The following is a 17,836-nucleotide window of genomic DNA, read 5'->3' as shown; positions in this document are numbered from 1 at the left end:
CTTGAGGAATTCATGCCAGTTCCTTCACTAAATTTACCGCTAATTAAATCTGCTAATTACGTCATGTCTGCTGAGTGGAGTTTTTGTTTTATAGTTTGTCCTCAAATGCTTCAGGCTCAGTCAAGTTCTAGACTCATCTAAAGGAGAATAAAGGCAACAGGATACAGCCGATCACATCAACTGGCTAATTTTTCATGACAATACATTTCTAAAAACCTGCGCCGTCCCACATTGGTCTCTATGATGTGTCTTTAATAAGTTACTGGAACATAAAGGAATGAAGGAAACAGGCGTATTAATGCACTGTAGCTGGAACAATCTGGCTGTGAACCTCAACTGTACATTTGTTTTTCACACAGTTACCTCCCTTTGATTATTCCTCACGCGTTTTACTGTTTTCCTAGAAGCTAGTGCCCACAAAGTTTCTGTAGAAAATCACTGGAAGACACATGACTGTGATACTGTTTAGCAAATACAAAGAAGCAAAGGTCAAAACGTCTGTAAATAATTTCAGATCCAAATTAAATTTTCTAGTCCTGCATCTCTCCCGTTTGTATTTCCGGTTCTTCACGTGTGAAGTTCTCACAATATAAGCCTGAGCCAACAGATGGAAGTGAAATCACAGGTAAAAAGATTTGGAAACAAATGCACAGGAGGCAGGACCGATGAGCAGAAGCAGTAATAAAGAAACCCTGTTGTCGAGTGCAGCTCTCTCTGCGTTGCTACTCATGGGATAGTTTGTGTCTTGAGTTTTTTGGTTTGACAGTGTGCATGGGGAACATTTCCATCCACTGACTTCACCTGCAGCTTTAGAACAACGTTGTCTCATGTCTCTGTGCAAAGCCCGTCTCTGCATTACTGACCTCTCGGTGCGTTTGGGCCGATCGTGACCTCATTAAAGACTAGCACAGTAATACTGTGGATACTGGGCTCGCACTGATCTCCAACACTGAACACTGTTCACTCAGCTTTAATGTCTTTTTAGTTCTTCTGTTATAATAGTGATCATCAAGTCTAAAGCGTCTTTACTGAGACTGACTGGTAGCTGCTGATTAACTTTTAAGTTCTGTTCACTTCATGTTCCCCAGGTTAAAATCGCTCTGCTCCATGTATTGTTTTAATTTGGTCCTTAGAGATGAGCGCTTCCTGTTGCTGTGCGTAGTTACAACAGTGACAGAGCAGAAAAATGTTGGTGTCAGTTTATCTGAAAACGATGCTACAGCTGCACATTAGACCGAGGAGCTAGTCGAATAAAAGCTGATCATTTATTGGGAGCCCACCTGCCTCAGGTAGATAAGAAAAATAAATAAAATGTTCATTAAAACAGGCAAATAATCAGAGGCACAGAAGTTTCTATATGTGTAAAAGAAAAACCAAAAGAAAAGTTTGGGCTGATTTTAATGTCGACCATCTTTGATTTGTTTCCGCAGCCACAGAGTCGACCGGCCCGGCCAAAGTGGTGAGAGCAGGAAACCCACCCAAAGCCAGGCGTGGAGGAAAGGTAATAATCAGTTTACTTCTCTACGTGATGTATTCAGTAATGTGACCTTATTGACCTTTTATCTCTTAATTCCAACTTTTTATCTTTGGGTTTTTATCTCTTAACTAGTTAGACATTAGATGCTTCACATTAAGATTAGTTTTAGAGCATATTTCTACAACAAAAAGTGAAATCCAGCTTTAAACTAGTGCTGCATTTAGTGTGTGGTGCTGTCTGGACTTTCAGTATGAGAAAATAGTTTTATTGCTGGTGATTCACCAAACTACTGTGATTATCTGACAAAAAAACTTGTAGTTACAGACAGTGAACTACTTTAAACCGAACACCTCCATTAGACAGCTCAGTGGAGCTATTTGCTGTCAGAGCACCGGTGTTTATCTGTTACGCCTCGGGCTGTGTGTACAAACACTTCTGGAATGCAAATGTGAGTTCCTAGTGAGCCAATGGTTCGTCAGATTAAGCGAACTCTCCCCGAAGCTTTTCATTCACAACTTCCCACCTTTGAATGCAGAGAGGCTGCTGGAGTACTCCAGGGTTGTAAACCACACCTTGACCTTAAAAGTTTTCTGGCGCTGTTGTTGTTGTGTTGCACAAACAAAAGACAGAAACTGGCAACAGGCAACAGAAATTTAAATAGAAAACAGCAGAGCAGGTTGTCAGTAGATAAATTAGGTAAACAACGAGGTCTTTGTTAGATTTAGGATTTTACAGCTGGGACATGAAGTCGACAAGCGCTAGCGCTGTGCCAACACGCTCAGATGCTTTTACTCTACATTTTACAGGAGAAAAGTACAAACTAATGGAAGTGTGAACTGTTGCAGCAGTGGACAAACAGGCTTTCTTCAGAGGAGGATGTTTCATGTTTTTTACATTCCCACTGTATTTTTGCAGCGTTAAAGGTTTCACTCTGTAACATCATGTTGGATGTGTTTCTGTTTCCAAATGTGACACTTCTGCTGCTTCAACTTTATTATTTTTCACTATTTGTTGCTCAGGTTGGAGATTTCGGCGACACCAACAGTTGGCCAACTCCAGGGGAGATCGCAACTAAAGACATGCAGGTAGGTGTTAGGGTTTGTTTGACGGATGTTGTGGCTTGGTAGATGTGCACAGGAGACGTTGATGGGAGGAGGGCGGTGTTTCCTTTTTAAAACTCTCAGTTTGATTATTAGAGTAGAAATAATCAAGTAAATGTACCAGAGGCTGCAGTGCACTACGTGTACACAAATAACAGGAGATTTAGACAGCAGAAATTATAAAGTGAGTAAGTTTTAGTCATACAAGCATCTTTATAGAGCATCTGGACTGGTGAATTGGTCCCAGTCGTCTGTTTTCCAGTTCTCCTTAAATACGTCCTCTTTCTGCAGGAGACTGTGAAACTTACCTTTGTCTTATGTCAGTCTTTAAGTTATTGTTTTGGATGTGCGACGTGCACGTGATGTCATGAAAAATCTCCTATTAACAATCAAGCAGGTAAAAGATGAAAGGAATTAGTTTGTTTACCTTTTTATTTAACTGCTTATGTTAAATAACGTTAATTGTTGTCAACAAGGGTCCATAACAATAAAGAGTATTTTAGTATTTTTGATTCACATCTTGTTATATTCTCAGTGCAGTAAGATCACTTCTCTGCTTTTCACTGCTGTAGTGACTGTGTGTAGTTTTCTACAATAGGTATTTTAGTGGTTATAGCTGTAATTACACAGCAGCTAAACAGCATGTCCAGACAGAGCAGTCTGCTTCTGCTGGCCCGACTTCGTGTCCTCAGGACTGCATGCTTCCTTTTTTAAGTGTTAGGGTTCGTCCAGGACCTCTTGGACTCTGTGGAGATGAAACAAAAAGCTAAATGTTTTTAGTAGACAGACATGGAAATAATAATAAAAAAAAAAAAAACACCTTGAGCAAACATGCATCTAGAGTCCCACCCTGTCCCTGGGACAAATATTTAAATGACTGTATTTTATTAATTCTATGGGGAAATTTCAGAGAAGAAGCTGTTTCCAAAAACACGGACGAGGACAAACAACAATAAGGAGTTTAAAGTCTGAAAGCTAAAATAATAGACACTCACTCATCGTTCGATAGAATAGATCCTGAGATAGTTGTAATGTACATTATTCTGTAAATCACTGTACATTAGTTAATGGACCGTCAGAGAAGCTGTGCACTAGGTCCTGGTTCCAGCTTCACTGCACAGCTGCTGCTGTTTCGGATCGTTGGTCAGGTAGAAAAAGCTATTTCCAATGTTACCTTACTTTGAGAAATACACAAAATGATTAATGATCTAAACCGAGGGAGAGCAGGGATGGACAGGTTTTCATTTTATCGATCCACTGGTTAGTGCTGCGTTAGCATTCGGTCCCCTCCGTGAAATCATCTGGTCTGGTGATCCCTATGGTTCTGGACCCTGCTCTAGACTAAATTCAGACATTCTAACACTTACTTACACATATATATTCACTTCCTTGCTATAATCTTCAGCATGAGGAGATTAGTAAAAACTGTCTGCACAGGAATGTTTTGCTCAAGCAAGCAGCTGATTAGCTTAGCTTAGCTTAGCAGTACAACTGAAAACGGGAAAACAAAAGTGGTGTCATCCTTTAAAAACTTGACCTGTTTCAAACCAGCTCTGTTCTGCTGCAGAATGGCTCAGCTCAGATGTCCACAGCTCCCTTTACCACACATCCAGAATATGGACCCCTCCCCTCTACACTTCGATTCCCTACAGCTGTTGCTCCGACGGGGGATGCATTCAGTTTGTGTCTCCTTGCAGCAGCAGCAGCAGCAGCAGCAGCAGCAGTAGTCAGTTTCCCCTCAGACCCATTTTCTATTTCAGACCTTTGGATGATAGTGTGTCACTGGGAGAGTGACCCTAGTAACCTACCTATTTTAGGCAGCGTGAAGAAGAGCGTGTGCCCCCGAGCTGGAAAATGTGGGTCACGTCACCAGAGCCAGGAATAACCAGCAGGTTTAGTAGCACAAGTCAGCGTTGAGAGGGAAGGAGATAGGAGACGGTGGCCAAGGCCTGGGAATGGATGTCCTTTTAGGGACCCCACCCCCACCCCCTCAATCAAGCACCATTGGATCTGTGCTGCTGCTATTTTAGCAGAGTTCACTATCCATCACGTAACATTTAAAGCTATAAATCAGTCTCTAGATTACACAGATTATGCAGCAGGGAAATACTGTAGGCACTGAAATGTAATAAATGAGGGGTTTTGATTGCAGGGTTGTGCTTCACAGCGTGGTGTTGTGGTTAAAATTAAACTTGGATTTATCTGAGACGGCAGTTCTGTAACTTGAGTGAATTGGCACTTGTCTTCTTTAGTCGTGTGCAGATAAGAACATTTTATGGTAGATGGGTGTCTGCCGTAAGTTGTCAGAATAAAATATTGTTTCTGTCTTCAGCTCAGGCAGAATCAAAACCCATTCACCCCTCTGGTGTTGAGTTTGCAGCAGGAACTTTCTAATCCCATTGTTTTGTGTATTAAGTCTGATATGTCGTCAACAAAACGCTGACTACTCCGGTGTACTTTCTGTGTCATGTCCTGCCTCCTACATGCTTCACCGGCAGACCGCCCCTCACCTAAACCAAAAAAGACAGTTTCCCCAGTTGCCTCGTCTATAAAACTTTAAATGTGCACGTCACAGATCAAGGTCATCAAATCCTGAACCAACAAGAACCAGCAAGACAAAATCCACAGCCACTACAGATGTGTTCACTGCCGCTGAAGCGAATGTGAGGCTTCAAAACTTAGCATTGATGCATTAAAACAAACATCCAGCTTCATCTAAATCAACAGTAGGAAGGTGTGTGTGTCGCTGTTAAAACCCAAATCGTGTTGTCTGTTATGTAAATGGAAGTAAAACCAGTGTGTTGTGTTCATATCTTTTCATTTGGTTTGTCTTTAGTTTTTAATGTGATAGTGATGTGATGAGCTGAATTAGCATCTTTGTGATCTCAGCATTACTCCACACGTCTTTACTGACTCAGAAAACACACTTCACCTTTCACACCTGAGCTCTGAACACTTCTAATGTTGTAATGGTCCATTTCCATCATGTCACACTTCTCATCTCTGCACAATTGAAATCTATAAAGTAAGAAAAATATGTCCTCTTGATCCAATGACACAGCAGGAGCTGCTCAGTCTTTGAGATCATGTTGGATGTAGTTAATAAAGCCAAATGGAGCTCAGTAAACTGTAGATGCAGCAGATGCTTCTTATTGCCCACAGCTTGTGCAGCATTCACTTGATTATTTCATTGTGTTTGATGGCAGCAGTAAGAAGTGTAATGCATTTATATTGTTTGTGCACAGAAGAGCTTTTACAGGTTTATTTCACTTCTGTTCAGCCTAAAATGACCAGTTAACACTGCAGGTCTTTGGAAGGACTCACTGAAGACCCAGTCCAGAGCATGTCATGTCCATTTTCTGTTTAGCAATAGAGCATGATGTACATTTTCTACATACAGTGTGAATGTGTGTGTTTGTGTGTGAGTGAGTGATCACACCATGCTCCACCTCATTGTCTTCTCTAAACTGCTCTTCCCTCCCTCTGTTCAGATCGAGGCAGTGGCACGGACCGTGTCCTGCCCGCCGACTGTCAGGCAGGTCAGAGACTCGTGGAGATCCACTGTAAGTTCAACCTGCAGCCCATGAAACCTGCGAGCTGCCTGCCTGCTGACATTCAGTCACTGTATGATCACTTTAATAAGTAGTAAAAAGAATGATGATGACTTTCTGATTTGGCCACGTGGAGTTGAAACATCAGTAAAATAAGAGAATGCCTAAAGTGTGCTGCATCTCTGTTGCCATGGTGAGGTGGTGTGTATTCATCACATAATGATTCATGATTCTACTTTCACCACAGTGAAAGAGAAAACGCTGAACATTATCACAGCCAGGTACCCCTCGCTGCAGACTGACTCTCAGCTTCAAAAAACATCACCTGCACATAGTTTTAACTCATTTAATGTTTCTTTGTGATGTTTCATGTTTGTGCAGCAACTTTTTATAATCTGGAGACAACAAATGTAAACTAACCGCTGCTGTCGAAGTATAAGAAATAGAGCAATAAGCTGACATTTCCATTGCTGAGACTGTATTTTTAAAGTTTATTTAAGGGAGCTTTCGTCTGCATCGAGGGGCTTCTTAAAGAGTCGGAACTGAAATTTTATTTCTCACCCTAATAATAATAATAATAATTAAAATTATAATAATACTACTTTAATGGTGACTGCTTCAAACTGTCTAAACCTCTGGTCACTTTCTTACCATTTGTTCCACTTGGTTTCATCTTCATTAGCTTCACGTTTCTGGTTACAGCTGTAAATAATTACAGCTCTGTTCAGTTCAAACATGCTGTAGTTTAATGTATTATATTTGGAAACGCCTCCACGTTTAGCCTGAAGACACCACAACCACCACAGATATTACACTAAAGAGTTTTTCTTCTGATCACAGTTGATCACACAATGCTGGCTTGGTGAAAAGTATTGAGCTTCGATGCCGCTTGTTTATCTTAAGTCTCATTTAGTGTCTTTTAAAGAAGAATAGTAGGAAGCATTGTGTCGGTCTGTCCTGTCATGTCTGAGTGAAGCAGTAACAAACATTTACACTTCTAATAACAGATCAACACAGTAATGTTGAATGACAGTGCATGTGTCAAAGTGTGTCTTTGGGTTTATTGTGATTGGATAAGAAGGTAGAGCACGTCAAGGTGTGCTGCTGTGTACATAAACACTCTGTTGCATTTGTTGTGTCGAGGTACAAACTCTTTGCATCATCTCTGTGGGAGCCCCTCAGGAGTGTCCGACTTTGCAGATGTGTGTGTAGCTGATAGCTGAGCTGCCGCAGGACATCGAGGAGGAGCTGAGCTCTGTTTGATTTGAATAAACTCAGATATCAGCTCTGTGAGCAGAGATAACCAGCAAAGGCCACTTACTGTCTGTATGGAGAACTAGCCTCTGTCCGTTATGTGTTAGCTTCTGCTGGGGGGGGGGGGTAGTACTCGTTTTCTACTGCAGTAAAATATTATAATGGGACTGAAAAAAGGACAGGACAATGAAATTCTAAACCACATGCAAAGTCTGCTTTGTCCTGATCACTTTCATTGTGACCATGTAGAACTGGTATTTGCAAATTCTACATGAAGGGATAAAATAGTTGGCCAACAATTTTTACTCTGCTGAGGCTTCCTCTCACGTACCACAGGTGTTTTCAGTCCCTTCATTCCAGCTGGACATACTCAAATAAAATGAAGATAAAGAAGAAACAGTAGAAATGCTGAAACAGGGGTCTGTGTAGTACCAACAGTTCTACAGAAACTAGACTGCTCACAGACATTAGCTGATTGTTGTTGACTGGACCTCTGTGCATGTTTAACTTAAAACCTTTGAATGGAGCATGTCATGAGATTATAATTAACAAAAGTAGCAAATAAGTGATCGACTTTGTATCTCTGCCTCTAATTTAAACCAATTTACTTTCCTGCACAAATGTATTTAGCAGGTGTGTGAGACAACCTATATGTTTCCTCTCTACCCTATTATTCATTATATGAATGTGTCTTTAATCTTGAGTTTTCCTGAATGTGTATATGTGTGGACTGTTTCTCTCTCCAGGCTCCCAAGAAGACCACAGTCAAGAAGGAGTCCAAGGAGAAGAGAGAGAGCAACGAGGAGAGCAAGGAGAACCTGAAGGCCAAGTCGGACGACTCCGGAGAGGAGAAGAACGGCGACGATGACTCTCAGAAGAACGGGCCAAAGAAGAAAGGTGAATATGATCAGACATTCAACATGTTGCTGTGCTAACAAGCTAATACTAAACATTAGCATTTGATTGAAACAGCAGATATTTAAACTATAACGCAGTACAGCTTACAGCAGGTTTACATGAACAGAAACAGCTTTAGCATTAGTCTTGTTAAATATTGTTCTTTATGCTGTTTATAATGAGCCTTAAAGTTTCCCAGCTCACTGCTGATGTCTTCAATTAGCTATGAACTGATTCTCAAAGCATCAACAATACTTCGTAGTGTGGACGTCCTTGTTTTGTGACACAGGTCCAATATCACATTTAGTTCGTTTTCATGACAGTAAACTTGGTACAAAAGTATTTTAAGTCTTGTGCAGCTTCTTTGTTTAGTTGGAGTCTGTAGCAGATGACTGAGTACAACATTGTGATGACTGGTTTCTGTTTTGGCAGCAATAAAAAGTAAAAACTGCACCAGCCAACCAGGCGGTGTCTGTAACAACATGGCTGCTCTGTGACGGGTGTCGGGTTTGTTGAATGGGGACCTCTTGTGATGTCCCAGATTCTCTCTATTTCCTGAAACAGTACTGGCACAATTGCTGCTTATGTGTGTATCACCACAGGGAATTTTTATTAGGTGCCACTGCAGTTATGTGTTGAGCATGTGTCTCCTCATTAACAAAATACAGACACATTAGATATGTTTACCACTGATGTTGTAGTTTGCTATGGTGTTTCACTGAACAAAGTGACGTACAGGTGTGGAGAAGAAACAGCAAATGGTCCAGAAGAAGAAATGGTTGAGTGTTAATAAGAAGGTACAGACAGGGAAGAGGAGATAATAGGTTTTATGTACCTAGGAAGCAGCTTTGTGAATATTGATGGAGGCTGCTAAGCAGAGCGATCGTCCACCTCAGGTAGGAAGGTGCGTCTGAGCTGAGGAGAGTGTTGGAGCCACTGTGTAGTGATTTCTCTATTGTTATAAAGGGTGAGATCATGAATTGTACCCACTACAGTCGTAATAATGAAAATGAATAAAGAGCTCCAGACTATATTGTTGAGAGAGATGAAACCAGAACCTGCAGACGTGCTGTAGAAGTGATGAGCTCTTCATGTCTCTTCTCTGACTTAACATCTGTGGAGAGAACTTTCACAACTCTGATCTCAGCACTGAAGCAAAGAAACAAACCAACACTGAACGAGCACTCATGCGATTGTGGGCAGGACGGATTTAAACTCGTCGACCCAGGCTAATTTGAGAAGTGGGATACCAGACGTTCAGTTTGGGGCAGAGGGTGCAGTGGGGGTCAATTTCCCAAATTGCTGGTGTGGGAAAATCTGCTACTGTTTAAAGTGTAGAAAGCTTGGTTTGATATTGTTGGAGCCGTGTTTTACATCTTGTGGCGACTGTAGTCATGACTCAGGAGCCTCGGTGTCGTCTCCAGCTCTACATGTTGTTTTTTTCTCTCTTACCCACGTCGTCAGCAGATCGACGCAGGGCCACGTCACTTCAGAGTGGCCGTCATTTCCTCTCTTCCTGTGCATGTGGTGATCTTTAACACACTGACCCAAAACATGCACACAACTTGGCTACCACCAGATGTTGTAGCCAGCAGCTGACTCATACCCCCTGCTGGTTCCCAAATATACTGCAGCTGATTTGATGTTATTAACTTTTAACCTTGATTTAAATAACGTTTTTATTCATTAATGGTTGTTAAATATATATTATAAACTTATATTTTAAATATTTTCTAGCAAAGTACACATATTAAAACATTACCCATCGTAGCAGATACTTTGAAGCCAACTTCCAAAAAACAAAATTAGGTTTTTACACAGCATTAAAAACTCATAATGTGATATAATGAAGGTATTGATGTGGTGCCTCTCTATGTTGTTACAAGCAGGAAACAAGCAGAAGTGGGTTCCCCTGATGATTGAAGTGAAGTCAGAGGGTCCCAGGGAGCGCTCGGCCTCCAGGAACAACAGCAGGCAGAATGAGAACCCACGCCTGCCTCCGAACGCCAGGAACGACCTCAGAGGTCAGTCGGTGATCAGCGAGTGTTCAGGGTTACATTAAAAGCCCAGTGTTATAAGGTTGTAATATAGATTTAAATTGATTGTCCAGTTAGTCTGTGCGACTTCATCTGGAGCTGATGCACATTACTGCATTAAGCTGATTGAGACAGTGTGCATGACTCAGCAGCAGGATGTGGAGAAATGTGTTCGTGCTTGAACTAATCTGCTACTTCTGCTTTGACAGCTTTGCTAAATGTGCTTATTTAAATATCACCATATTTATTCATCTTTATTGTTGTATAAGGTTAAAAAATGTTAAGTAACTTTCTTCTGACTAAACAATGTGCAGTAACATTTGTCATGTTGAGAGTTGATCGACTTTCACAGCTTCATGTGATATTGGTGCCGCGCTGCACTGTGGCAACACGTTTGTGTTGATGCAAATGACGGTTCCTCTGCAGACTGGCACAGTCAGAAGTACGAACGCGAGTGGCGTGACGACCACGACGAGGTTTCCAGTGTAAAGAGTGAGGGGACGCCGTTCCGCGGTGGGTTCAGAGGTCGTGGACGTGGGAGAGGAAGAGGCCGGGGGCGAGGCAGAGGAGGGAGAGGTAGGTTTATGTTTTTCACACCACAGATGGAGACACACAGTCTCTCGTTAAACCAACAGTATTTCTTTGTAGACCGGACTAGTTTCAGTTCGATCGACTCTGCAGACGTGCTGTAGAAGTGATGAGCTCTTCATGTCTCTTCTCTGACTAAACTTCTGTGGAGAGAACTTTCACTCTGATCTCAGCATTGAAGCAACAATAACAGAACAGAATCCAGCAAACCGTAAAGCTGGGTTAACTCTGGGGAATAAAAATAATGTAAACACTGATGAAGAGACGAGCTGTATTTCCCAGATTCAAAACTTCAGTGTACTTGGTCGGTTGGTTATTTTGGAGTGAAAACTCACAAGTACTCCTTCTGAAAGTGTGGAGAGACTTCGACCTTTAGAATTAGGACAGAGTTGGGTCGACTTTCAAACTTTCTACTACTCCTGGTCTGATTCATTTACTCTGCTGTGAATCATGATCATGTTCAGTCCATTTCGATTCTCATTCAAACTGAACAGTGGATGTTAATGGTAGCCATTGTTAGTGTTAGCCTTCAGCTAGCTACCTAGCATGAAAGTTGTAGTTGATCTTCTCTGCCAGGGTAATCCTCCCCCCGTAGCTCTTAAAGAGTTGTTGCTGCTCTGGAACCAGGTTTTCTGGCAGAGAGCTGGTTATTATAAACCAGCCCTGGAACTTTCATGGTGTAAAAGTGGAGAGAGCGCACCAAACAAAGCATCTTAGAATATGAAATATATATAAAATATTCTCTAGTCTCGCCCACACTGACTTCCCTCAGGGCAGAAAGGCTTAAAGTTTCTGTTGTGGCTGATTCTGCTCTCTGGTAGTTTGGCAGCCTTGATCAGGCCCCGCTTCAGTAAAAACCAAACTATGCAGCAGCAGCCAGAGAGTGTTGGATGAGAAAAGGCCTTGGATCCAGCAGAGGTGCAGGTTTCCCTGAAGTCCTGTTGGTTTTGGCAGGTTCCCCACTCTGCTTTGCCACAGTTGTTCTCTATTTTCATATGCACAGTCTTTCCCTGCTCGTTCCCCTCCACTTGTTTCTTCTCATCATTCCTTTTACTCCTCTCCCCTCTGAGGTAGAGACGAAATTTTCTAAGATGGAACATCACAAAGGAGGACGAAATAAGAAGCATCCGTCCATTAAACCCAGTTTTATGTTCCTGTTTCCTTGAAGAAATGCTGACTTTCAGCAGTACAGGCGACTTTTGTGACTCGGTTTCTTGTTATTTTTAATGTCCGATTTAAACGTTGTAAAAATGTTTTAAGATAAAGAAACAAAAACAAAAATAGGCTTTATGTTTCATCACAAGACACTAAGAAACAGTGATGACCATAAGGACTCTGTTCATCTGTTTCTCTCCTGTCAAGGTCACTACGATTACCACTACGGCTACAAGTCGTACGACGTGAAAGATGGGCCCTACGGTCAGAAGTTCAGCAACACAGTGACCTACTACTACGACAACATGAGCAGCAACGACCTGTACTCGGTGGATCAGGACCTGCTGAAGGACTACATCAAGAGGCAGATGTAAGTTCAGTTTGGGTTCTTTGTCCCCGGAACGAGAGGCTGTATTTAAACCTGCAGACGTGCTGTTGATGTGATGAGCTCTTCATGTCTCTTCTCTGACTAAACACCAGTGGAGAAAACATTCACAACTCTGATCTCAGCATTGATGTGTTAAAAGAAAAAAACACATATGATACAAACGTGCACATTGGTCTCACACATAGACGGCGGACTCTCATTAGACTGCCTTAACCACATATTTTTATTTCTGTCTCGCCTCATACTCGGCCCCTTTACTCCTTTACTCCTCTACGCCCCTACTACTTTCTCTCTCGGTTTCTGATTCTATTTATTATGGCTGCAGTTCTAAGCCTCCTATAAAAGGTGTTTGTTGATCGCTGTGATGATTCCAGAAGAACAGAATAATACATTCTGGTTCAAGCTCATGTTTAGTTTAAAATATTTTTTTAAGTTTCATTCTCCAGTTTTAAGTAGTGGACAGAAAAAGAAACCTCATTCTTTAACTGCCTACTTCTACTTAGTCTTGGATGGATGTTTGTTTTTTTTTATTCTGTATGTTTTTCTAATATTAAGAAATATATTTTACATTTCATTTGTTTTATTTTTAAGCTGGTGTTAATACATTATTCAGGTAAATAACTGCACTTTATTGCCTCATGTTGCTGTTCTGCACCTTCGTTAGAGGCTGTGACTCTGTTTACCAGCAGGTGGCAGTAGTCCGTCTTTGTCGTTCATTAAGGGAAACCAGAAGAAGTTTTCACACCACTCGGTCTCAGTTTCTTCATTCCAAATGAAAATATTCTCACTTTGGGAAATTCAGATGAGATGAAGGTGAAAAATGAAGAAGAGCGTTTTCGTGTGTGTTTGTTTTCGACACCGTTTCACTGACTCTGAGAGGAGGATCCTGTTCGATGCCCAGTTTAATCCATTTTATTTGGTTTATATTAACTATCCTGTGCAGGTCCTTGTTTGTTTTACATTTTCTACAGCTTGTTAAGTTTAATTCAGCTTGGATTAATTCAGGACAGGAAAGATGGATATGAAGAACTAACAGATCTGTGATTGAAGGTTAAGCAGATTCAGATGTTTTCTGTTTTCCTACTGCACTAAGGATAGACTTTGTTGATTGTCTATTTAACAAAGTGTTCTTGTTGGAGATAATCAGAGTTCCGTTCATTCAACCTGCGGATGTGTTCATGGTTTATCTGACAAAGCGACACATTAACAGAAAGTCCGACAACAACAGGGTTCTGCACTTTACCCACACATGGCAGATGAAGACTCTGAGTGTTGTCTGAGTTTTTGGCCCCAAACAGAGGAAGCGTAACGGTTTCCTTCTGTGCACTCGTTGCTCTCTACACTTTACATCTATATAAAGTCACTCAGAGACTTTGAAATCCTGGAGAATCTGTTTTTGATTAGAGGTTTCTTGGAAGTGTGCTGACAGAATGTTTTCTGTCTCAGTTGTGTGCAGACTCTTCCTGTTTTCATTCTTATTTCTTGTCATTTTAAACGTGCGATCGTCGTTTTTTCTGTCTCTTCACGTCCCTCATGCGCACCGTGCCCCTCCCCCATTAGATGGAACGAAAGACACAAGGAAATGGCAGCAAACAGCAGCGTACTCGACTCTATGTACTGGACAATGTTGACCATGTGTTTTGTCACTTCTCTGCCTCCCACAGTGAATACTACTTCAGCCTGGACAACCTGGAGCGCGACTTTTTCCTGCGGAGGAAAATGGACCAGGAGGGCTTCCTGCCCATCGGACTCATCGCCAGTTTCCACAGAGTTCAGGCACTCACCACTGACATCAACCTCATTTTGGAAGTAAGCACATTCCCTCAGTCAAAGCCTTTTATTTTGAAAAGAGCGGCGAATAATAATAAGAAAAATCCCAAGTAACTTCATAAAATCATCTTTTTACTTAAACTGTACATTTTTTACAGTAATTGTGTGAAATACTGTCTTAACAGTGGTCGGTCGTGTATTTGCTTTCATTTATAAAGTACCCTCAGATTTTGAGAGCACTACACATTCACCAGTTATCTCAGTACAAAAGCCAAAATTTTCACCTGTTCTGTTTCTCATGACACAAACGTATCTGAAGGCTCTTTTCAACAGAGAAGATCAAAAAATCAGTCTCTGTTTTTAAAATGTTAGCTGAACATGAAACAAAGAGTCTCTGACTAACTGACCCGTCTTCTTTCCTGCCAGGCTTTAAAGGACAGTAAGGAAGTGGAGCTGATTGACATGAAGATCCGTCGGAAGGTGGATCCGGAGAAGTGGCCCCTGCCGGGCCTGAATATGCCTAACCACACTGACTTCTCCCAGCTCATCAACTGCCCCGAGTTTGTCCCGAGGCAAATGTCTGAGGATCCTACAGGTGAGCGCTCTGACTCACTGCTGGTGACACTGCAAACGTTTTTATTTTAGTTGTTTTGTCTATTGATGACATTGTTGACGTGTTGCATCATAATTATGTGCTGCAGGGTCTCCCAGGGCGTCCACGCCGGTGCAGCATCACACCAAGACTGAAGCAGACACATCCAACCTCAAGATGATGCCCAGGGGCCTCTCCGCCAGCCTGCCCGACCTGGACTCTGAGTCCTGGATTGAGGTCAAGAAGAGGCCCAGACCCTCCCCAGCCAGACCAAAGGTCAGCGCAGAGAAGGTGAAGTTCATCACAGAAGGTCTGAGGTTTTAGAAAGGTGGTGAAGAGGAGCAGTGAAGTTTAACAACATCTGCAGTTTGTGTCTGTGACATTCAGGACACAAACAGATTTATTTATTTAATATGTTCTTAAATCATGTTTCTCACTCATGTGATCATTTGTTCAGCACGAACCATGAAGTCTGGTGGCCAGTAGAAATATGTACTGATGTGAAAATGAATGTGAAGCAGATTCAACAGAAACATCCCAAACAATGAGCACTGACACAAGCAGTTCTGTCAACAGACAGGAACTGTGTTGATCATCAAAGTTACTGTTTATTGAATCATTCTCAGGTTCCAGCTTCTCCAGTGTTTTTTACATCAGTTTAATTTTACAGAACGATTAATTTGAAAACTAATATAATTAACTAATATAATTATCGTGGGCTTGTTTAGACATTTCACTGTTTCATCGATGTAGGACCAGGAAACATCATCTTCACAGCTACATTTAGCCAAATCCAGTTTCCTTTCTCCTCAGTTTGACTTTGGTCTCCATTGTTCCATCCATTAATTTCTTTCCATGTCCTCCTCCACCTCCTCCTTCCTTTTTCTGTGTACTCGTGTTGGTTGACTGATGCAGGCCCCCTCATTGCAGCACCAGCAGAAGGAAAAGGACGAGTCGATTCGCTCCCCGGTGCCCCAGCCAGGTTCCTCGCCCTCAGCTGCTACCTCAGGAAATAAGGTACAATCTGAACTTTACCTCATTGTTGTTCTGCAAAGATCAAAGCTTTGTGACGGGTATTATTGTTATTTAGTCAATTAAGGAGGTAATTAAATGTCATGTTGCCATGACATCCTGTGATAAAGATATTTAAATGAAAATATTTAGTATTGTTACTTAATAAATCAACCAACAGCTTTTTCTAATTTCTGTTTTGATTCGCTGTCTCACCAGAACGGAGCAGAGCAGGACGAGCCGGAGGAGCTGGACTTTATGTTTGACGAGGAGCTGGAGCAGATGGACGGGCGGCGAAACACGTTCACCGACTGGTCCGACGAGGACACGGACGGTGAGATCGACGACCACGACGTCAACAAGATCCTGATTGTGACGCAGACGCCTCCCTACCTGAGGAAGCATCCGGGTGGCGATCGCACAGGGCACCACACATCGCGGGCCAAGCTGACCAGTGAGCTGGTCAAGGTGATCAACGACGGGCTCTTCTACTACGAACAAGACCTGTGGGACGACACGTATGAGCCTGAGTACGCAACCATCAAGGTGAGGCCCTTTGTCTCTGTGGAGTGTGTGATCCAGGAGAAGTTCTCTTCTCATTTCAAAACACAAGAACAGCAGCACTCAGCTGTCCACTGCGACCACTCGTCAAACCTCGGAGGTTCTACATTTATTTATATATTAACTCCTTAATACGTGCATATATGAATATACCTCCAGGCACAGCTTCCACGTTACGTCACCGTCTTTTTTTGAAAGGCGTTTCTGCCCAGGTCCAGATCACCAGCAGGTTGATTCTTCTTCAGTTGGAGCTGTTTCTGGACATGGAAACCTGTCACAGAGCAGAACGTTTGCTTTGTTTGGTTTTTGTGTGCACCGCTGCCCATTGTAGCTTTGTTCTGTCTTTGTTCAATGCTCTGTGAGACCTTCACGTGCTCGTCGGCACACATCCAGCAGTGTGTGGAACAGAGGACGCTTGTTTATAAATAAACCCCCCCACGCGAAGCCTCGGCCTGAGGGGTCGAAGTGCCGAAGATGGACGTGCCAAGGTCTGGGGATACTTGGTGGAATGAGAGGGCGAGTGTGAGTCGCATTTGATGATCTGAGTGAAGCCGGAGGATCAAATCATAACGTGTTGTGTGATTTAAAAATTTTTAAATTGGGGAAACTTTAAGAGCTGTTTGGAGGTTCAGGGTTTGTGTTGGTGAATGGTAAGAGTCGTCAAACATGAGGGTGAAAAGACATTTTTGTACTGATGTATCTTCATCTCCACACTCTCCACAGAATGTCACTTCATGATCTGTGGGCTAACGTGCTCTTTAATGTCCCAGCTTATTGTTTTTTCAGCTCTCATCACAGTAACAATCATCCTCTGTTCACAGCAAGAGGTGGAGAACTTCAAGAAGGTCCACCTGATCAGCCGCGAACAGTTCGACTGCCTGACGCCCGAACCCCCTGTTGACCCCAACCAGGAAGTCCCCCCCGGTCCTCCACGACCTCAGCAGAGTAAGAACTAATAAGAAAATAACTGAAATGAATCCGAGTTGCAACTATTGACCAATAGGAATCCTTATAAACAATCGAGGCACAAGTTGTCGTAGAGCAGTAGTTTCTAGCTATTATTCCATATAAGGTTGCACATTTCCTTTGTCCACATAGTGTAAGACATAGTGGATGTGCCTTTAATAATCTAATGTAATTCGCAATTTCATTGTACTGTTGTACCAAGTGTGACTGTACAATGACAATAAAGCTTTATCTTATCTTATGTATGATAGAAGTATGAGCTTTCAGACGCCGCACTCTCCCTGATTCTTTTCATTAAGTGTTAATTCTCACTGTACTCCATCATTAATGTTGGAATTAATTAACTGATGTTGTCACATGATGTTGTCTCTTAATGATTTTCATGAGTTTTATTCTAGAAGATAAAAGTGAAGCGTGCTGAGTTTGGACACGTCTGGAGAAGCTTTAATCTTGGTGAAAGTTGTTTCTGTTCGATATTTAATTCCTCTGT

General features: G+C 42.1%; 1 protein-coding gene across 6 annotated transcripts in view; it reads left to right on the top strand.

Annotated features, from left to right (window-relative positions):
- Positions 1-17,836, top strand: part of larp1 (La ribonucleoprotein 1, translational regulator) — a 34,872-nt gene that overhangs the window by 12,048 nt on the left and 4,988 nt on the right. For 2 of the 6 annotated variants that reach the window (XM_026371766.1, XM_026371771.1), the window contains exons 2-14: positions 1,431-1,501; positions 2,497-2,562; positions 6,069-6,140; positions 8,129-8,279; positions 10,166-10,303; positions 10,742-10,891; positions 12,266-12,428; positions 14,111-14,255; positions 14,643-14,811; positions 14,918-15,099; positions 15,724-15,825; positions 16,039-16,365; positions 17,202-17,325. In XM_026371766.1, the coding sequence (XP_026227551.1) occupies positions 1,431-1,501; positions 2,497-2,562; positions 6,069-6,140; positions 8,129-8,279; positions 10,166-10,303; positions 10,742-10,891; positions 12,266-12,428; positions 14,111-14,255; positions 14,643-14,811; positions 14,918-15,099; positions 15,724-15,825; positions 16,039-16,365; positions 17,202-17,325 (1,860 nt within the window). The remainder of the gene's footprint in view (positions 1-1,430; positions 1,502-2,496; positions 2,563-6,068; positions 6,141-8,128; positions 8,280-10,165; positions 10,304-10,741; positions 10,892-12,265; positions 12,429-14,110; positions 14,256-14,642; positions 14,812-14,917; positions 15,100-15,723; positions 15,826-16,038; positions 16,366-17,201; positions 17,326-17,836) is intronic. The other 4 variants (XM_026371768.1, XM_026371767.1, XM_026371769.1 and 1 more) reach the window with 4 other exon arrangements.

This window comes from Anabas testudineus, chromosome 14 (assembly GCF_900324465.2).
Source record: "Anabas testudineus chromosome 14, fAnaTes1.2, whole genome shotgun sequence".
NCBI classification, from domain to species: Eukaryota; Metazoa; Chordata; class Actinopteri; order Anabantiformes; family Anabantidae; genus Anabas; species Anabas testudineus.
Note: the sequence above shows the minus strand (reverse complement) of the source record. Positions and strands in the feature narration are given on the sequence as shown.